General features: G+C 47.3%; 2 protein-coding genes and 1 long non-coding RNA gene across 3 annotated transcripts; 2 read left to right on the forward strand and 1 right to left on the reverse strand.

Annotated features, from left to right (window-relative positions):
• The first annotated feature begins 3838 nt into the window (after positions 1–3838).
• On the forward strand, positions 3839–6843 carry LOC127340061 (uncharacterized). The gene is made up of 4 exons (XM_051365839.2): positions 3839–4286; positions 4378–4476; positions 4548–5189; positions 5279–6843. Exons 1-4 carry the CDS (start codon positions 3839–3841, stop codon positions 6841–6843), a joined length of 2754 nt encoding a protein of 917 aa, XP_051221799.2.
• Positions 6844–7678: 835 nt separating this feature from the next.
• LOC127344560 (uncharacterized) lies at positions 7679–10498 on the forward strand. The gene is made up of 2 exons (XM_051370859.2): positions 7679–10081; positions 10166–10498. The coding sequence occupies exon 1, from the start codon at positions 7770–7772 to the stop codon at positions 10011–10013; it is 2244 nt and encodes a 747-aa protein (XP_051226819.2). The 5' UTR covers positions 7679–7769; the 3' UTR covers positions 10014–10081; positions 10166–10498.
• Positions 10499–10543: 45 nt separating this feature from the next.
• Positions 10544–12769, reverse strand: LOC127344565 (uncharacterized). Its single transcript, XR_007878060.2, has 2 exons — positions 11770–12769; positions 10544–11111 (listed from the first exon to the last, which is right to left on the reverse strand). It is a non-coding gene; the product is annotated as an uncharacterized lncRNA (long non-coding RNA).
• Positions 12770–21925: the final 9156 nt, after the last annotated feature.

Consider the following 21925-nt stretch of genomic DNA (forward strand, 5'->3'; position numbering starts at 1 on the left):
GATGAGGTCGCCGAACTTGAAGGAAATCGGCCCGCGTGACCACGAATCGGCGGCGGAGTAAGTTTCCCGTTCAAACGTGAGAATCTTGGAGCGAGGGAAGCCTTGGTTCGGCGGCACTCGAAGTTCACCGGGGCGAAGTTCGCCGGAATCAAGATCTGGCGGGCGGCGCGGCGCGAGGAGGAAGACGATGTGGTGAGAGGGGGTGAAAGAATGAATTTTTACCGGGCCGCGGGGTATTTATAGGCCGCGCTCGGAGATTCGGGATCCGGATCCAACGGTGGCACCGGAACGGGCGCGCCGTGGGCTGGCTGACACGTGGTGAGGTCACCTGCGGTAACACGACGTGGAGGTAACTTAATCATGCACTCCGAAAATTCCGGTTGAAGATTTGCATCTGCGAAACTTTAGCGCGGAAATGAGGAAGTTGTGCGTGGAAATACGGAACTTCCGTTGTTAAGCATGATCTGAAGATGAAGGATTTCGAAACCGTTAGAGTCTTTTAAGATTCGGGTGATTGTGAAGATAAGATTGGCTTTCGTTCAAGCAGGGAGTAACCCGGAAATGTTCTTTGGAACGTCGATGGATGAAGTCCCTCGGGATGGGAGCATTTTCCGGCTATAAGTTGGAAAAAGAAGAAAATGCAAAGTTGGAGCTCTTCAAGTTTCTCCGCGTTACCAACGTTTGCCGGAGATCATGATGGACCAGCAAGTCGGAAACCGCAGGGGAAACTCGGAGAACTCTGGGGGCTACTGTTGTGGGTATACTTCATGGGTGTACCATCGACAGTGCCTAGATCCGGCAAGCCCGGGTGGCCCACAGATGGTGATGAGGCATGTGGCCCATCGGGCGGCCCAATTTTTTGTTGATCATGAAGGAAGAAGTCCAGCCCAGGATCAGCAGGCCGGATCCGTACCGACCTAGGAGTGACCCGGATCCAGGGAGGCCCATGAGGAACCCGGATCCAGTACGACGTGTATGGAAGGCGGATCCGTGACGTGCACGGCAAGATATTGTACCGTAGCTAGGCTATCTGTAATCCGGCTAGGACTCTCCATGTAAACCCTAGATCCGTGCGCCTTTATAAGCCGGATCCCGGGAGCCCTAGAGGCACAACCACAACTCATTGTAACAACGCGAAAGCGCCCAGATAATTCCAGACAAGCAGCAGTAGGCCCTGTCATCGTGCAGGTGTTCCGAAGCTGGGTAACTCGCGTACCACCGTCCCGTGTGCACTCCGCCCTATGGCCCCTACTTCTTCTCCCCCTCGTGAGGATCCCTCCTCCGGGGTACCGTCGATTAGGCAACGACATCGTCGGTGTTGGACGATGCAGCTTGATCCCACCAATGGCGCCATCTAGGCGGCTTCCCCTCGCTGTCGGTGTCCGATGGCCAAGAGAGATCGCTCATGGTTGACAGAGGATGGTGAGGAGAGAATAGATGAATGGCGTCGGCCGTCGGAAACCGTATATGTAGGTCTCTCGATGAAGAGACCGGCGGTTGCTCTTCCGCGGGGTTCATGCTCCATTACGGCGGTTCTCGCGTCGAGGACACTTCGACCGTTCCCAACGAGGCGTTTGGGCTCGCCAGTCCACTTCGCGGACCATTACGGCGGTTTAATGCGTCGAGGGCACTCCGACGGTTGCCCTTCCCGGCGACTGCACCATCGCTATGCACGCGGTGAGTGCGCGTCAGAAGACGACCATGGGCTCGCCACTGGAAAAATGGGCCTCCCCAGGCCAAAAACTACATCCATCTGGCACTAAATAGCGCCGGATTTAGGCTGGGGAGCCCCAACGGCTGGGATGCTCTAATCACTCAAGATTGCCAGCTGCAACCTCAACATGTTGAAATCAACTAGCATCACCACCCATGCTTGCCTCAAAACATTCCACCCATTATTTTAAATCTGGGGCTAATATAGTAGAGTCTCTAGTAAAACTTTCATGAATTTTGGGAACATGTGTTTCACCTACTTACAGCCACAGTGGAAACGTCACTAATTTTGGTAGTATGAGAGAAAAAAATCAGAGCTTCATAGCTTGCCTCGGTGGCTTCTGTCATTTTTTAACTGAATAAAAGATCGCTTTTGAATCATATGAATTGTTCTTTTTAGTCCAAAATAGTGAAAAATGATATTTGCTTGCCTCTCTATAGCTTATTAGGCCTGTACCGTGCTGGCCAACCCATCCCCATTTATTCACCCAAAGCAACCCACTCTGGACACAAGTCACACAACACCATCTCTCTCGCTTCTTTTCTTTCCCCTCCCAGCTGAGACCAAAAGAACCCACTGCCTTCTCTCATCCAGATCCCATCCAAGAACATAAAATGAAGCTCTGCATGTTACGCCAGCACATTCTCCTTTGATCCAGCTTTCAATCCATCCAGGAAACAGGTACATGCACGAGCACTTGAAGGATTTCTGAAAGGGGTAGAAGCAAGAGCTCATTCTCGTCTCCGTTGCATCAGGGTGACCTCACCAGAGGATTTCGTAGTCGACACGCCGTCAGGCTGTTCTCTCTGCTTCTATGGAGTTGATGTCGCCCTGGAAGTTCATCATATTCATTATATAGCTTCTCCTCTTGCCGTACACCACTGCTGCTGACCTCTGCCATGTCCAACACCTGGTGAGCTCCTGATTCCTGAACCCATAGGTCACTTCTGTTCTGTGACCGTAGCGCTAGATAAGATTGATGCCATCAACGTGCTCAGCAGTAGTTCCTTACAACCCTCAAGCTGGGCACTGAATATTTTCAGTTAGCTCGCCATCAGTTCCGATTTATGTTTCCCTGTCTTGGCGTATTTGGCCCCTCTGCTGTAAAGTTCAGTGATAAAATCCTGTATTAGACAGCTTTTAAAACAACCGAAGGCAGTACGTTTGGAATTTAACATGTGGCACAACCATATATGCATCTGAAGCGAGCCAAAAACTTTAAAAATTGGTTCTTCTAACACAACACTTCATACATCATACTCTATATAAAAGTAGAAAAAATTAGCGACCTCTTATCTACCGTCTTACTGTTGATGCATGTTTTCCTCCAGCGTTCAGTCAACGCGTGGCCATTTTCCATTTTCATACTGTAGATCCGTTCCTTTGCACTGTAGATCTGCATGTTCTTTTTTCTTTCCTCTTCTTTTTTTCAGCACGTTAGTTGCGTACTTGTGTGTGACTGGCTCCCTTCTGGTGGCCCTTTTCGATTCAAGCCCTGTTTCAAAGTGCCATTCCTTCTTTTGTGGGTTGCGGCGGTAGCTTGTTTTCCGGTTTCTTTGTTGTAACATGGGATCGGTCGTGGTGCTTTACTGCTGATTTCCTGCCACGTCCATGCTGTTATTAGATATGCGTCGCCTTGTAGCTTTTCTGTGTCCTTTAGTTGTTCTTCTTCGCTGTGGTCTGGTTCTTTTTTGTGTGCTCGGCTTAATGTTGTTATGGCTGCATCTCGGAGGGATCTATGCGTCCGACACATCTCTTTTTTTGCCCCTTATACTCCGCCCGCAGGTTTCTATCTCCTCTCTTTGTTTGATATCTCGTGTTATTTTTTTCCCATCGAGGTTTGCAGTCCTGCAGTGCGTTCGTTTTGTTTCTTGCAGGTTTTACAATGAGCGCACGCGGTGTTTCCGGCCGGAGGTGAGGCCAGCCTCCTTTTACGTCCCTCCCCCAGCTCCACGCCGCCGTCGTGGTCTACGTGATGTCACTCGCCGTTCATCTTATGGTCGCGGGCGCGTCAGCTCTGATCGTTCGGCGGCCTCCGATCTTCTAGCTTTGGCTGTTGTGTCTCCTGCGACATGGGTTTCTTCAAATTGTCCTACAGCTTCCGTGCCTGCCTCTGGGGTCGCCATGACTTACTCGGATCGGTCTCCAGCTGGTGCTGTTCCGGGTTCTCCTTCTGTGGTCCCTGTGTTGCCCGACATGGATGTGCCGAGCGGAGGGGCTTGCCGCCAGCGAGTCCGTCCATTTTCTACGTCGCCTGCTCTGGCCCCGCACAGGCATCGTGGTATGCAGGAAGTTACTTCTGTGTCGGCTGCTCGCAGTGCTGGTTCTGGTGTGCCTGCACGTAGACGGCAGGCTGGGTCGCTCTCTCGTGGCCGTGGCCGTGGCCATGGCCATCGCGGCTCCGGCCAGTCTGATGTTCGTCAGTTTTCATCTTTGCCCGTTGTGTATCCTGGGGTGCCTACTTCCTTGGATGTTGCTGCTGCTACACCTGGGTTGTTGGAGATGGATGTGCTGAGCCGGGAGATTTGGTTGGGCAAGCGCCCAGTTGATGATGAGTTCGACGGTACTATCGGTAGTTTTTTTTCTTCCTTCTGCTCTTTGAATTTTTCGTCTTAGGTGTCTTTGTGATATTGGTTTCCATGCATTTTCTGTTTGTTGTGCAGGTAATGGTGAGTTGCCCCGGGCCGGTGGCTCTTCTATTCATGATCCTGATGTTGGTTCTGCGCTCGGGCAGTTTTTTGGAGCGAGTCCTTCAAATCCTGGTTTGTTTGTTTACTTCTTAGTTTTTTTTCTTCTTAATTGTGTTCCTTTTTTTTCTCCTTGCTTAGTCCAGGTCCTTACATGGATTCATCTGATGGCGATTTTCCTGCTGTTTGGCCGTTCGTAGGTGGTGATTTTGCTAATGACGATGATTCGTTTGCTGCTTGGCCTCATATGGACCATGATTTTCTGTCTCGTCTATCTGGGCCAAGCTATTGGACTCCTCTGTCAACTGTTCATTCTTTTGGTCTGGGTCGTGCAAATCCGTCACCTTCTGCCGGTCATTTCTCTTGGTTGTCTGCTGTTGGGCATGCTAGCTCAGTAGATGATTTCCGTTGGTTTGAGGTGCCATCTTCTTCGTCCATGCTGGTAGATCATGTCCCCACTGGTACGCAAACTGAGGTTCATGTGCCTGATCCTGCGCCGGAGTTATATCTGGGTGCGCCGGCCGATAATTTGTCCTGTGGTATGAAACTTATGTTCCTTTGTCCTATACTTTTCGTGTGTATGTTAATGATTGTTTCTGGTCATCTCTTTATGTCTGCTTCTTTTTTGTTGTCTTCAGTTGCTGCTACTCCTTTTGTGCCTGCACATAGACGACCTATGAATCGTCGGATGCGTGTGTTGATTCATCGCTACCGTGCGTTTCTTAGAGCGGGGCACCTTCTGAATGTTCGGCTGCCTATGTCAGAGGAGTTTATTAGTGTGCTTAAGCGTAAGTTGGGTTTTTTCTCTGGTTTGTTTATTACTTTCTGATGGTTTGTTTGTGGAACTTTTTTTGCCAATGCGCTGTTGTTTTTGCAGGTGCCTGGCCTGGGAGATCTTATTATGGTGGTCCTCATCATGTGTGTAAGCATTGTGGTGCCAATTTTTGGTACCAAGAACGATGCAAGAGTCTGAGTACAAAGCGGCGGATTGTCTACACTGGTTGTTGTCGTGGTGGAAAAGTGTCACTCCCCATCTATCCTGATTGGCCATCTCCTTTGGCTGAATTACTTCGTTTTGATGGTGGACCTGAATCTAATCGTTTTATGCGACTGATCCGTGAATATAATTCTATGTTCGCTTTTACATCTCTTGGTGTTCATGTTGATAATACTGTTAATTTTGGAAATGGTCCATATGTTTTTAAAATATGCGGGGTGGTTTGCCATGCAATTGGTTCTTTGCTTCCTCCGCCTGAAAATCCTATTCCTAAGTTTGCTCAGCTGTATATTTATGATACGGGAAATGAGTTGGACCACAGGATGGATATATTTGCTGCAGATGATAAGAAAGGCGGTGAGCCGACTCCATTGAGTGAGCAACTGTTGTCTCTGTCCCATGGTCGTCGGCGACGGAGGGATTTGCAGGCTGATGCTGAGTTGGATGGTGTTTCTAGCCGTCCTGTTCATCGTCGACGCATGTGTAGGGAAGAGCCAGATCGTGCTATAGTTGGTTCATTGAGAACAATGCTCAACGGGTGCAATCCGCTTGTGCAAACGTTTCGTATGGCCGAGAAGAGGTTATTCTCTCCTGATTCTCCAGAGGTTGGTATTCGGTTGTTTGGTCATGAGGGAGCAGATCATGGGAATCGTTATTCCCTTCCAGCTGCACCTGAGCTTGCTGCTCTCATTGTTGGTGACCTCAATGTAGAGACATGCAGATTTGATGTTATTGTTCAGAAAAATGCAGGATATTTTCAGCGTGTGCCTCCTCTGAATCCTTCTCTTATGGCTCTTCAGTATCCACTTTTGTTCCCTCATGGTTCTATGGGGTTTCATCTTGGGATCAAGTACCAAAATGTTGATGATGTTCCTGCTGGTGGGCGCCAAGACGTGTCTATGCTCGAGTACTACTGTTACAGGTTTCACTATCGGAGGGGGGAGCCCAATCCTTTTACATGCTGTGGTCGTTCGTCCCACCAGCTCATGGTGGATTCTTATTCTTGCGTTGAATCATGTCGGCTTAGCTTTCAGTTCTGGAATCAAGATAATCTTCGGTCCGAGACATATCAAGGTATATCTGATGCTCTCGGTAAAGGAAATTCTAGCGGAAAAAATGTTGGGATACAGTATCTTCTGCATTCTAGCTTTACTGGAAGCCCGCGTTATATGATTCAGAACTATCAAGATGGAATGGCGATTTGCCGGGTTTTTGGAGCTCCTAATCTTTTTATCACTTTTACATGTAATCCAAAGTGGGAAGAGATATCTGATGCACTCCTTATGGAACCTGGCCAGACTCATGTTGACAGGCCAGATATAGTTGCACGCGTGTTTAAAATGAAGATTAATGAATTCACCATTGACGTCAGAAAAGGAGTGCCCTTTGGTCCTGTCTATGCATGTATGTTTCTAACTTTCTATTCCAAGTTTCAGTTAGGTTAAATTTTATTTTTCTTTCCGAACCTTTATGTTGTTTTCTTTCTAGATACTTATTCCTCTCTCATCCTTTTGAATTTGCTCACTATTATTTTATTTGTTCATTCTTCCTGATTTGTTCCCTTTTTCCCCTCCTTCTGTGTGACTGGTAGATTTGTATGTTGTCGAGTTCCAAAAAAGGGGTTTGCCTCATATACACGCGCTTGTGTGGTTAAAGGCAGAGACAGAAGATCCAACGCCAGCCACGATAAATTCTTATATATCCGCAGAGATACCTGATCCATATGTTGATCCGCTTGGATATGCGCTTGTGGAAGAGTTTATGGTTCATGGACCTTGTGGGGAATATAATCTGAATTCTCCATGTATGAAAAATGGAGAATGTTCTAAGCGCTATCCGAAGGAATTTAATGAGGAGACAACAATTGATGGTTTGGGTTTTCCAGTGTACCGTCGGCGTAACAATGGCCGCTATGTTACTAGGAATGGAATGTGTCTAGATAATAAATGGATTGTCCCATATAATATGGCATTGTTGAAAAAATTTCAGGCCCATATCAATGTTGAGTGGTGCAACAAAACAAATCTTCTAAAATATGTGTTCAAGTATCGGCATGATATGGCCAGGGCCCGTTTACATTCTATGTATCAGTGTCCCAATTCTGAATCAGCGGGAATTAATGAAATAGATGATTATGCCAAGTGCAGGTATTATTGAAATGTTTTCAGTTGTTTTTCTGTTCAGCTTGATCCTTGGCTCTGTCCCATTTATACTGTGCGTATTATTGTTTTTTCTGGTTTATTAATTTTTCATTTATGCACTATTGTGCTTTAGGTATCTCTCTACGTGTGAGGCATGTTGGCGTACATTTGCATTTCATATTCATGTTCGGGAGCCTTCTGTTGAAAGATTGGTTGTTCATCTTCCTAACATGAACCGAATTATATATCGTGAGAGCGAGGATCTTGAAAATGTCATAGATAATCCTAACAAGTATAAAACTATGCTCACTGAGTGGTTTGTTGCCAATCAGCGTCACCAAGATGCCCAGGCTTTGACATATTTGGAGTTTCCATCCAAGTGGGTTTGGAATGCAAAAACGAAGAGATGGAGAAGGAGAGGGCGTAAGACAAAGTTTGGTCCTCCAATTGGTCGAATCTACAATGTCCACCCTAGCACAAATGAGCTGTTTTACTTGCGGATGCTACTAACAGTAGTACCAGGAGCCACATGTTTTGAAGATTTGAAACTTTACCGTGGAAGATTGTTTGGTTCATTTAAGGAAGCTTGCCAGGCTCGTGGGTTAGTTGGTGATGACAATGAATGGTTTCTTTTATTTGATGAAGCAATCCAGTGGGCATCTTCTTCCCAACTCAGGCACTTATTTGTGACAGTTCTGCTATTTTGCGGCGTCGCCAATGGCCAGCGGCTTCTTGATAAATACTGGCGGTATATGAGCGATGATCTATATGCTCGGATTGCCCAATCTATGAGCGATAGTCGTGTGGTGATTCCTTCCCAGTACTTGCATGCTCAATTATTGCAGGAGCTTTCTATTATGTTTAGCAGGAATGGTTATTCTTTGGCATCTTTTAATATATCTACAGATTCTCTTCTTAGTGGAAGACTACTTGGTAATAGATTGGTTTTAGAAGAGATGCAGTATGACAAGAATAATCTGAGGACCATGGCTTCTTCTCTTTACCAGAAGTTAAATCGAGAACAGCTAGGTATATATGATCAGGTAATGTCTGCCGCAACTGGCTCAACTGGAAAAGTATTTTTTGTTTCTGGCCACGGTGGTACCGGCAAAACTTTTCTGTGGACTGCTATCATCACAGCTTTACGAGCTGATGATCAGATTGTTTTGGCGGTGGCTTCGTCCGGTGTAGCTTCCCTGTTGCTCCCAGGAGGGAGGACAGCTCACTCCCGGTTCAGAATACCGGTTGAAATTGATGAGCGTATAATGTGCAATATGTCGCGCGGAACCAACTTGGCCGAGCTTGTGGAAAAGGCTAAATTGGTATTGTGGGATGAGGCGCCAATGACACGTAGGTGTTGCTTTGAAGCTCTAGATAGAAGTATGAGAGATGTTCTTTCTGTGAATGATAGTTCTCGGAGTTTACTTCCTTTTGGTGGGAAAACTGTGGTTTTAGGAGGTGACTTCAGACAGGTACTTCCTGTTGTTGAAGGAGGCAGTAGGTCTGAAGTTCTTGATTCTTCGCTCATCAGATCGCCTTTGTGGAGGCATGTTACTGTTCTTAGGTTACGGAGAAACATGAGGCTGTCTAATCCTACACTTTCAGTGGACGAAATTGCAGATTTAGATATGTTTGCGCAGTGGGTTCTCAGTATAGGCGATGGAACAGTGACTATGGCTGTACGTGAGGGGGAAGCCAGCCCTTCCTGGATCTCTTTGCCACCTGATATAATATTGTTACCTGATTATGACTATGTGTCTGCTATTGTCGATGCAATATATGATTCCTTCCTTGAGAGATACTCTGATCCATCTTATTTGGCCCAGCGTGCAATTGTTTGTCCTACTAATAAGGTTGCTGATTCCATAAATGATGTGGTATTCTCTATGGTTCCCGGTGGCGAAACGGTATTTGAAAGTTGTGATACTATCTGCAAAACAATGGATAATATGGCAGATGCTGATCTATTGTATACTCCGGAATTTCTTCACAATGTTGATCCCGGCAATTTTCCACGTCACAGGATCTCATTGAAAGTCGGTGTGCCAATAATGTTACTACGCAATATTAACCAATCTATTGGACTTTGCAACGGTACCCGTCTCGTGGTTACCAGGCTAGACGAGTGGGTTCTTGAAGCCAAAATCATGACTGGAAGCAATGTAGGCAAGCGTGTGTGCATACCAAAAATCGTGCTCAATGCCCCATCTACCAAGTGGCCATTCACGTTGCAGCGCCGACAGTACCCAGTCCGTTTATGTTATGCAATGACCATTAATAAGAGTCAGGGGCAAACGCTCGAGAAAGTTGGAGTCTATTTGCCAAAGCCTGTTTTTTCCCATGGACAGTTCTATGTTGCTGTGTCAAGAGTGACATCAAGGAGAGGATTGAAAATACTTGCACTTGATGAAAATGGAGAACCAACTACTCAAACGAGGAACATAGTGTATCAGGAGGTGCTCGATTATGTCTAAGGACATTGATTGCCTGTGAACGCTGAGGCAATCCTAGATGGTGTGTCTTCTACCTACATGTTTCTGTGGTGAGTTCTTATGGATTGCCAAATGTACTACAGTATTATTTATTGGCTTGCATAATACATAGACTGATGATTTGAATTCTATAGCAGGAACAGGACCATACGTAGGGACTTGACTTCTGATAGTCAGCTGCAAATATGTGTCGCTTAAGTTACTTCTACGTTATGTATGCTTTCTGCTACCTGCTGGTTCTGCATCATGGCACATTCAATAGTTTATCTTTTGTGCCCTGTGCTGCTCTATGCAGAGGACTATCGTTTATGCCATCTGTCTTTGTACCACTTCTTATCATTGTAATCAGTTCACTTGGGAAAGATCCACAGTCCGCGTGTACTTAATTTTCTAATTTGGTTTTTCAGTTTAGATCTATTCATATGAAGACAGGAAACAAAACTTACTAGGTCGAGCACACACACAAAAAAAGCAGAACATCATAGTTACTTTCGTTAGCTGAACAAGAAGAATTAAGAGTAGCATATCAGCTTGATTCACCTCCTGGCACGACGATATTGTTCTTAGTCATTTTCTGTGCTCTCTAAACCTTACGGAGCAATTTATGTGCTCTCTACATTTTGCTTCTGCCTCACTAGGAATTTTACTCCCTTCTGAATTTACCCGGCTATACTACCACACAGATAAACAAGTTGCCATGACCGCATCTCTCATCTATGATTCACTGCTAGCTATTTGATCTGATGTAAACAGAGCATTGCGGAGTATGTTTACCTTACAAGTGCGGCGGCGTGTGACGCTACCCACTAAATGCCCAAGTGCTGACGATCCGCGGCAGGCTTACTCCACCCGCTGGGCCGCCCACCGAGTCCCTCTTTCTAGAGTTGGACACCGCCACTTCACCTTCGGCACCGAGAAGTTCACGCCGCAGCCTGAGCAGGCATGTTCTTCATCCATATTCCTTCTATGTGCAGCGGATCCCCACCCACACCCACCATTGCCACCCTCCAAATCCCGCCTTCCCACTATTGCCTCCTCTACAGCTCGGCACAGTGGAGAGAACGAGACAACAGATTGGCACTGACAAGAAGAATACGGTTAGGAGAAAGTCAGCTATCTCGCATCGTCAGTTCTCCATCACTTGCGAGAGAGAAATGAAGCCAGCAAGGAAAACTCTAAAACTGCACAAAGCAGAGCAAAGAAGACGGTGGGCAAGTAGAACTATTTTATGAGGGGGGTGGTGGACAAATATAACTAGGTATCATGCCCATTAGATTTTCACCTAGTATAGGAATTACATTTGCCATATCTCCGCGTCCCCATCTCTTTTAACTCCTTTTGTGACCACCATGTAATCCAATGTAAATATATCTACTAGCTCCCTTATATTGCCAGCATTATCTCACATCTAACAAATACTCCAGTCTGTACCAACATTGAATCTAAATATGTACATCAAACAGGCATGATTTTTTACAGATATTCCCATTATCAGATCCTCGCGAAAAAAGGCAAGCAATACAAAGCGCACACAGACCCTACATTTTTATAGCAATATTATTCTTTGTCCATTTGATGAATCCACAAAAACAAGAGCAGCAAAGTGCAAGATTGACAAGAAGATTTAAACTTAGAGACAAGAAAAACAAAGGACATTCGGTACTAAATGGAGATGTGCCACACTGCATAGTTCACATGATGACACGTTTTACAGTAACACAAAAATTGAAGGAAATACCTGCTGCATCTGATCTGGACTCTGGGCCTGATGTCGCTAGCGCTGCTCGCTCCTGCTCTTGCCCTGTGCCACTACGCGTTTGCTTGCCCGGTGTCCGAGCGGCGAGCGGCGAGCGGCGAGCGGCCGAGCGCCTGACAGCCCGGGCAGCGAGAATTGGGGGGAGCGGCCGCCCGCGGGCGTAGGGGCAGCGGTTTAGGGAGGAGGCGAGGCGGCGAGGGGAGATGGCCGGAGGGGGAGGAAGGTAACGACCGAACGAGTCGGCCGCCTCGGCATTCTACTCAGGCGGACTCGCCAGAGGTAGGAGAAAAAGATCAAACTGGGCCACGTTCTGGGGGAATTTTATTTTTTTGCCCCTATTTACTCTTGTCACTCTACGTTTTGCCCTCATTTACAAGGGGCTTTCTTTTTTGCCCCAAATTACTTTTGCATTTGATGATTTGCCCTTTTACATTAATCTAGATTACTTTGAGGATAGCAACCAAATGTTCAAGACCAACCTGCCCCTGGCTGCACCCGACCCAAACCAAATGGAGCACGGCCCATCTCTCCCCTGTCTAGAACTGAAGACCCGTAGCTGGCACAGGTATTTTCGCCGGCACCGGCGCCGCCGCTCGCCGGGAACGAGGTCGTCGCCCTCCGCGCCCAAACGGCGGCAGCCTTCTCTTGTTCCTCGCCCCCTTCGCCCTGACCTCTCCCTACTCGTATGCCGCCACTCCTCTTTCGGGATGGTGTCCGCGATCTGCGAGGTGCCTGTCTTGCACTCGCTCATCAAAGGCAGGGCAGTAGCGCCGGAGCCCGACGGCACCGCGCCGACGCGGCGACGCCATTGAAAGTAGAGCGAGCGGATGGCGGAGGTGGACCTGCAGTCTGGCGCGGCGGCGGAGACGCAGGCCTCGAGGTCGGCGAGGCGCTTGTGTAGGGAGACAGTACAGAAGCCGGTGAAGGATTGTTTGGGTGCAGCTCGCAGCTCGTCGAGACGGACGGCCACCGCGCTGGTTCGGTCCAGCGAGTCGGTACAGCAGCACACGATTTCGTCCTAGAAAAGGGGTTCGACGGATCCGACGAACACCAATCTCTAGGAGAGTCGGTAAAATGCGAAGTTCTGTTCATCGAACTCGTATTTACAAGTAGTAAAATAACTGTGAAATAGTTTTACAGTTTTGTTTTACGGGCTCTGTTCTGCGTCAGCGGCTTCTGAACCAGTAAAAATAGGATTTTTCATAAAATTCAAATGCAAGACATACAACAATCTATCATAATTAATCAAATAATCATCCAAATTATTACAACACATAAGCAACAGTCTGAACAAAATTATTACAACAGTTTTGGGAAAATTGAACAAATGAAAAATGTCTCAACCAAATTACAACAACTCTCGGAAAATTGGACAAATGAACAAATGTCTCAACAATGATACATGGGACAAACAAATGAATGGACTGGTGATACGTCTCCAACGTATCTATAATTTCTTATGTTCCATGCTAGTTTTATGATAATACCTACATGTTTTATTCACACTTTATAATGTTTTTATTCATTTTCTGGGACTAACCTATTAACAAGATACCACAGTGCCAGTTCCTGTTTTCTGTTGTTTTTTATTTCAGAAAAGTTGTTTTACAAATATTCTCGGAATTGGACGAAACAAAAACCCATGTCCCTATTTTCCACGGAGTGTTCCAGAAGACCGAAGAGGAGTCGAGGAAGGCCAGCAGGGGGCCCTCCCCATATGGCGGCGCGGGGGGGCCCCACTGCCGCGCCGAGACGTGGGGAGGGAGCCCCCTGGCTCCCCCGACGCTGCCCCTTCGCCTATTTATTCCTTCGTCCCCGAAAACCCTAGTACCGAGAGCCAAAATACCAGAATAGTTCCAGAGACGCCGCCGTCGTCAACCCTAACTCGGGGGTTCAGAAGATCTCCTCCGGCACCCTGCCGGAGAGGGGAATCATCACCGGAGGGCTCTACATCACCATGCCCGCCTCCGGACTGATGCGTGAGTAGTTCATCCTTGGACTACGGGTCCATAGCAGTAGCTAGATGGTTGTCTTCTCCTATTGTGCCATCATGTTTAGATCTTGTGAGCTGCCTATCATGATCAAGATCATCTATTTGTAATGCTACATGTTGTGTTTGTTGGGATCCGATGAATATGGAATACTATGTCAAGTTGATTATTGATATATCATATATGTGTTGTTTATGATCTTGCATGCTCTCCGTTGCTAGTAGAGGCTCTGGCCAAGTTGATACTTGTGACTCCAAGAGGGGGTATTTATGCTAGATAGTGGGTTCATGTCTCCACTGAATCTGGGGGAGTGACAGCAACCCCTAAGGTTGTGGATGTGCTGTTGCCACTAGGGATAAAACATCAATGCTTTGTCTAAGGATATTTGTATTGTTTACATTACGCACAGTACTTAATGCAATTATCTGTTGCTTACAACTTAATACTGGAAGGGGTGCGGATGCTAACCCGAAGGTGGACTTTTTAGGCATAGATGCATGCTGGATGGCGGTCTATGTTCTTTGTCGTAATGCCCTAAGTAAATCTCATAGTAGTCATCATGATATGTATGTGCATTGTTATGCCCTCTCTATTTGTCAATTGTCCAACTGTAATTTGTTTACCCAACATGTTATTTATCTTATTGGAGAGACACCACTAGTGAACTGTGGACCCCGGTCCATTCTTTTACATCTGAAATACAACCTACTGCAATCATTGTTCTCTTTTGTTTTCTGCAAGCAAACATCATTTTCCACACCATACGTTTAACCCTTTGTTTTCAGCAAGACGGTGAGATTGACAACCTCACTGTTAAGTTGGGGCAAAGTAGTTTGATTGTGTTGTGCAGGTTCCACGTTGGCACCGGAATCCCTGGTGTTGCGCCGCACTACACTCCTTCACCAACAACCTTCACGTGATCTTCATATCCTACTGGTTCGATAACCTTGGTTTCTTACTGAGGGAAAACTCGTTGTTGTACTCATCATACCTTCCTCTTGGGGTTCCCAACGGATGTGTGCTTTACCGTCACAAGCAACTGGTAGGATCAAAGGCGACGGCCATGTCGTTGCCAGTGGTGCATCTTCAGATCATAGACGAGCTGGGCATGGGTACTGGCATTCTCAATCTGTCGATGTGTTTCAAGGAAAGCTTCAATGCGATCCGGATTGCGTTGGGGTTCCACTCAGGTGCCAACATTGTCATAGAAGCAGGGCAAGCTCAACTCTCTTTCATCCTCGATGATCATGTTGTGAAGAATCACACAACATGTCATGATGTTGACAAGGGTTTTCTTGTCCCAAAATCGGGCTGGGCCACGAACAATAGCAAACCTTGCTTGCAAAACACCAAAAGCTCTCTCAATGTCCTTGCGAGCTGCTTCTTGAGGTTTGGCAAATTCAGCTTCAATTCTATCTTGGGCATCCTTGACAGACTTAACAAAAGTTGTCCAATCCGGATAGATGCCATCGGCTAGGTAATATCCCATTGTGTACTCATTGTTCGTGACCTTGTAGTTGCAAGTGGGTGCTTCCCCATTTGCTAATTTGGCAAACAAAGGAGACCTTTGCAGCACGTTGATGTCATTGAGTGTCCCTGGCAAATCAAAAAAACAGTGCCAAATCCACAAATCTTGTGATGCAATGGCCTTAAGTACAATGGTTGTGTCGAGGGTGCTCCTCGGCAATGCCCTCCGATAGGGGCTTAGGGTTGATGGAATCCTGCAAGCTGACACGAGACATCGGTACACATACAAGCGGGGAGAGTGATTTACCCAGGTTCGGGGCCCTCGATGAGGTAAAACCCTTACGTCCTGCCTGTCTGTTCTTTGATTATGATGAAAACAGGTTACAATGGGGTGCCGAATAGTTCGGCTGTAATCTCGTCGAGACGCTAGTTGCTAGGGTAACCTAGTTCTAAGCTTCTGCTGGCTAGTATTGCTAAGGTTGATTGTGTGTCCCTTGATAGCCCCTCTCCTGGCCTTTATATAGGTGGTCAGGTTCCGAGAGGTCTAATCGAGTACGAGTAGGTTTACAGTAGATCTATCTCCAATCTTTCCTTGCTCGGCTTCTTCCGTGTCTTGTACTCCAAGTAATCTTCCGCCGCACCGCCCTAGTGGCCCATCTTGCCATCGGGTACCTTCATGGGCCTCCAGTCGGACCGTGTAGGGTAGAGCAACATTGGTTACCCGAAGGGTAATGCCCACATCAGTAGCCCCCGAGTGTCTAGCCGAACATAGTTCAGGTAGAGACTAGAGCTTGTCCTCTTCCGAAGTTCTTCTCCTTGATCATTCTTGCCTTTCTTCTATCTTTTATCTTCTATCGGGTGCGCGTCAGCGCTCCCGATGGGAGTAGCCCCCGAGTCTAGGTACGGATGCTTGCAATCCGATACATTTTCTTTATGCAAGGGATAACGAATAACGTGCCCAACTTTTGTTGGTTAACTGCCGATGGCAAAACAACGTTACCCTACACAGAATCAAGTCCCCGGGCATGATCCTGGAATGCGAAAAAAGTTTTATCGGGTGCGCGTTCAGCGCTCCCGATGGGAGTAGCCCCCGAGTCTGGGCACGGGCGCTTATGTCTGGGCGCAGACTCGAGTCAAGTTTTTCCTTCGAGTCTTTATTCTATCGGGTGCGCGCCAGCGCTCCCGATGGGAGTAGCCCCCGAGCCTAGGTGCGGATGCTCGCAATCCGTGCGTAGGCTCAAGTTGATCACCCGATACTTTCTTATCTCTTCGTATGCAATCATTCCTCATGACGTCATTGATGACGTTTTTCTGTCCCCTTGATTTTGACTGATAAGACACGACCTGCCAGCCCTGTTTTCGAGCAATTCCTGCTCCTCTTACATGGTTAGCGAGGCACCTCCTCGATTTCCGCAACCATTAACTGGAGAAAAGGCCCACTGATAATACGAGGCCTTCCTTAAATTTCCCAAGAGACAGAAATCCCTAATCTTTTCCTTCATTCATCCCTTCGCTGTTCTTCCTCTTCTCCCGTTCACAACTGCTCGCGCCGCCACCACTGCTTCCTAGCTTTTCCCGGATCTTGCGATGGTGAAGAAGAAGAACCCTAGCGCCGCCGCCAGCTCTACGAGCGGAGGCGCCGCCGCCAAATCTTCCTTGATTCCTCCGAAGGAGGGCGCTCCAAGCGCTCCTCCTCCAACTCCGGTGCCGCCGGCGCCGCCAGGCTCAGTAGCCAGGCCCGGAGATTGGATAGCTTCGACCATCACCAGGCGTGACAAGAAGAGATCCCGAAGCCTGTGATTGATCTCCTCCGATGAGGGGAATGTGATCTTTCCAGGTGCGATTTCCCGACCTAATCCCCCTGCTGGTTTTACCGTGATGTTCTTGTCGTTCTTATATCGAGGTTTCTCGCTTCCCGTTCACGAATTCCTCCTTCATCTCTTGCGAACTTACGAAATCCAACTATGGCAACTCACTCCCAACTCAATCCTCCACGTTGCTGTGTTTATCACCCTCTGCGAAGCATATTTGGGCGTTGAGCCTCATTTTGGGTTGTGGAAAAAGATTTTCTACGTGAAGAGATACAGCAGCAGTAACGGGTCTTTTGTCACCGGAGGAGTGGGATTTGTAGCCCGTTCGGATGTCAACTACTTCAATTTCCCAATGAGAGAGTCTGTGCAAGGGTGGAGATTGAAGTGGTTTTACGCCAAGGATTCCTTGTCACCCGAATCTCAACTTCCTCGCTTCGTCGACGTCCTTGAAGCCAAACCTAAGAATTCCTGGAAAAATATTCTTTCTCCCGACGAAAAAGTAGCAGCCGACGAATTATTTGCCAGATTTCTTCGGATTGAAGAAGCTGATGGCCAAACCATAGTTGGTACTGAGGTAGCGGCAGTGTTTCTGAAACGTCGAGTCCAACCAGTTATGGCTAGAATTCGCCCAATGTGGTTGTATTCGGGTCCAAAGGATGAGACCAGAATTAACGCTGCCGAACTGTCGGAAAAAGAACTGCTCGATGAAGTCCGTCGCCTCACTTTCTTCAGCCAAGAAGACTCGATCCCATTGATGTCTCTGTATACTCCTTTTGATGCCGATCATCCACCACCAGAGGTAATTTCCCTCCTCAAATTCTTGTTATGCTGCTATTTACTTAATCGACATAATTACTGTTGTTCTCATTTGTCTTTTCTTCGACAGACCCTCGTGGCCTCCGGGGACTTACATAACTTGCCAAATGATACTTCCGAAGGAAGAGGCTCTTCATAACCCGTTGACTCTCGTACTGTTGAGCATACAAACCCAACAAGCGATCACGATGACCTGATAGATTCTGAAACCGCTCATACCAATCTCCCCCCATCAGCCGATGACACTTGCGACACAGAGGGATCAGTGTGCGATGATGACGCTGATCACGATGCCTTTGTTAATGCAGCTGCGGAGGAGACCAGGGCTCCACCTACGAAGAGATCAATCGGCGGCTTTGCCAATGAAAATGATCTCCTTGATATGTAAGTGTCTTTCTTCTTTTTACTATTTTTAGCTTCTTGGTCTTCTCACATTTTTCTCATAACTTGGTCGATCGAATCCTTCTTGTAGTGACGATGCTTTCATTGAGCCTCCACCTAAGAGGGTCAGATCTGATGCTGTCTCGCCAGCCGCCGCAGCTTCCGAAGCTTCGGCTCCTAAAGCGGCTCCCGCGGCGCAAGCATCGACTGCCTCCTCCCTTTCCAAAGGGAAAGATGCTCCTGCCGCTGCCACAGCTCCTCCTTTTGTAAGTCTTTATCGAGTCTAACAGGAATCTTTTGGAATGTGTCTTTGCCTAATGATCTTTCTAAAACATTCCCTTTCTTCAAGGATCTACGAGGTGTGATATCCTCTTTAGAAGCCTTCGCCTCTCAATTTACCTCCCTGGAGGTGGACAAGGTTCGACTGCAGGAGGAAGCTAAGTCTTCCTCTTCAAAGTTAGATGGTGCCATCAAAAAGGCTGCCATAGCTCGCCAGGAGGTCGACTCCCTAAAAGACGAGCTGAGCAAGCTGAAAGAGAGGCTGAAGGAGGAGGAAGCTCGAGCAGCAGAGAAGGATGAGCTCCTTCGTCAATCTGCCTTGGCTCTACTTGGTAAGCTTTTTCACACATCTCTTGTAGATTATTACTTTTTATGGATCCGTTTCTTCATCAATGGTTTCCTCCAATTGAATTTCTTGCGAGCCGCCAAAGATCCACTGCCATCGCTTTGGACAAAGTTCCGAGCAACTCCCCGGCGAATGGTGTGTCGATGGTTCTTGCCACCCACCAGCTTACCCGGGAGCTTCTTGACAAGGGAAAGGGTGCTCTGGCGCGGATGCATTCGATGATATTCCCCAAGATCAAGCAGGAGAAGACTCTGGGGCAGCTGATTGATGCCTTTGCCGTCGACACCAAGGAAGTTATTGAGGTATTCAAGCGTACCTCGCGTACCTATGGTGCCCTCCTTGCCTTCCAACTTATGATGGGTTACGGCTTTAAGGCTAACATCGAAGAAATGACTAAGGAGCTGCCGAAAGAAAAAGATGGGCGATTTGTTGACTTGAGCGCCTTTACAGCGTCTGCCCGTACTTGTGCTCGCCAGCTCCTTGAACTAGTTTCGTCCGGAAAGACATCGGCTGGCCCTGACCGTCGACTCAAACTCAGGCTCCTTGACTGTTGTAACGATTTTATCCTTGGGCTTAGTACAAAACATTATTCTATTGTGAGAACTTAAGTTTGTAATGAACACTGTGGTGGCAATGTTGCCAACACACTTTTGTCATAATATCTTCTTTTGTACTTCTCCTGATAGGAATTTCTTGTACTTCTCCCGATGGGAGTTACGTTGGACGCTTAATTTGTCCATATCTATCATCCTTTTAACGCTGTTGCCTGCAGGTTTTCCCGGTGCCCTCGTTTGTTGATGACTCTTCGGGCGTTCTTCCCGAAGGTGATCGAATCCAACGGATGAAGGATCGGATCACCCAGATGGAAAAGGACCTGCGCAACACTTATGCCTTAGCTGCGATTGTCAACAAGAAGAGCGAGATTGCAGCCGACGTGGAGCGGTACGCTCTTACTGAGCTACATAAAGCTACCGAGAGCTTGAACTGTGAGTTCCTTGATCTCTGCGCCTTTTTGTCGATAGTATCTTGTCTGATCCTTTGTTTATTTCCGTGCCAGTCATAGCTTTGAACCGCGCAGAAGAGAACAAACGGATTCACGAGCGTGTGAATGCATTAACTCAGCTGTCCTCAGCCGAAGAGATTTTCTGGCGGGAGCACTCGAAGGCTTCGGCTGTCGCACAATTTCAGGATCGGGTCCAGCAGGTCCACCATTTTTTTGACAAGTGCTACAAGGCTATGAGGGTGGTTTGGAAGACAATGTTTCCTTTGAACGCAGTTCCCCCGATGCTCCTTGCTTTGATGTCTGAATTTGGTAATGCCAAGAAGATTCGAGACTTGGTAAGTGCGCAGGTTTTTGAAGGAGCCAGGTTTACACTTGCCCTTGTACTTGCCCGTTATCCTTCGGCAAGTTTGCTGTCGATTGCCAATGCGACTGGAGACTTGGAGGCACTGTATCCGAGGGTATTGTTGCCTGCCAACATAATTGTCGACAGACTCGAGGAGGACTCAAGGGTACCTGAAGAAAGAGGAACTCCGCAAGGGTGATTTCAGGGATTTAATGTCCGTTTTGTAAATAGATAATTTGGCTACTTTATCCAAGTGTTTGGATTATGTAATGATGCCTTCTCATTCGGTAGATACATGCGTATGTACTTTTACCATGTTATTGCCGTTGGCAAGTTTTGAGCGAATCTTAGTTGCTCGTTTAGATGTATGTATATTGGTTGGTTAGCAAATCTTTTGAGTGATCAGCTCGTGTTGCAGGTTTTGCTAAACCTGTTGTATGCGCAACTTTGCTTTCAACCGTTTTAAATTTCGACAGGCACTCCCGAATATTTCGGGTGTAGTGGTTCTGCCGATGAGCCCGTTGTTCCTTGATATTTCCATAAGTAAAATATCGAACGTGGGTTGTTGTTTATATGTATTTCCAAACTCTTGCTATTTACGGCACTCGTAGAGGCATCTATAGCGGAGGGAAAGGTGAACGTCTTTTAGCACTCGTAGAGGCTTTTTTGAAGCGCGATCTTCTGCCATGTACTATGTTTGCATAGTGATGGGGCTTAGAAGTTTGTAGTTACTGCAATGCTTAACAAAGAATCAAAGCTTAAGTTCTTATTAATAAGGTAAGCACGATGCTAGAGGGCGAAAAAGGGAAGGCCCTGTTTATAATAAAGGAAAAAAGAAAATAAAGGCTAGTAAACTGCTTAGGCAAGGAAGGGGTTCTTCTCTTCTTCTGGCTTCTTCACCGCGTTAGTGATTGCTGCAGCGTTGCTGGTTTCATCAGGGGTTTGAGCGGTGGTTGCCATCGTCTTGCTATCTCCTAAGCCTTCTGTGGCATCAACTGCCGAACCCTTTGCTGCCGAGGCTTCTGCTGCCGAGGCTTCTGCTGCCGAAGCTTCTGCTGCCGAAGCTTTAAAGGCGAGAGCGGCTGGCTTCTTCTTGGTTTCCCTGCCATCTTTTTCTTCCTTGATCTCTCGTAAAGACAGCTTGGGCGGAGGGTCGACGATTTCTTGCTGTGGCCCGAACTTTGCAGCAATCCTCTGAAAGTCGCGATCACAATTGCCCGAGCGTGAAAAACTTCCATAGACTGTGATGTTTGTCCCATTGTTCCCAGGCATTTTCAGCTTGAGGTATGCGTAATGCGGCACAGCCATGAACTTGGCATACGCTGGTCTCCCGAGTATGGCGTGATACTGTGACTCCCAGTTCACCACTTCAAATTCGATATTTTCCTTCCTGAAATTGTCGGCCCTGCCGAAGATAACATTCAGGTAGACTTTGCCAAGAGAGTGGCCCGGTGCGGTTGGAAGGATCCCGTGGAAGCAGGTGTCTGTTTCTTCCAGCATGCTCATGGTGATCCCCATACTTCTAATTGTGTCGACAAATATCAGGTTTAGCCCGCTTCCACCATCCATGAAGACTTTGCTCATCTTGAACCCCCCAATTTGTGCTTCGACTACCAAGGCAGCGTGTCCTAGTTTTGGTATGGTCATTGGGTGATCTGCTCGACTGAACGTAATGTTCTGAGAAGACCATTAGACGTACTC

The sequence above is a fragment of the Lolium perenne genome, chromosome 3 (genome assembly GCF_019359855.2).
Source record: "Lolium perenne isolate Kyuss_39 chromosome 3, Kyuss_2.0, whole genome shotgun sequence".
Lineage (NCBI taxonomy): Eukaryota > Viridiplantae > Streptophyta > Magnoliopsida > Poales > Poaceae > Lolium > Lolium perenne.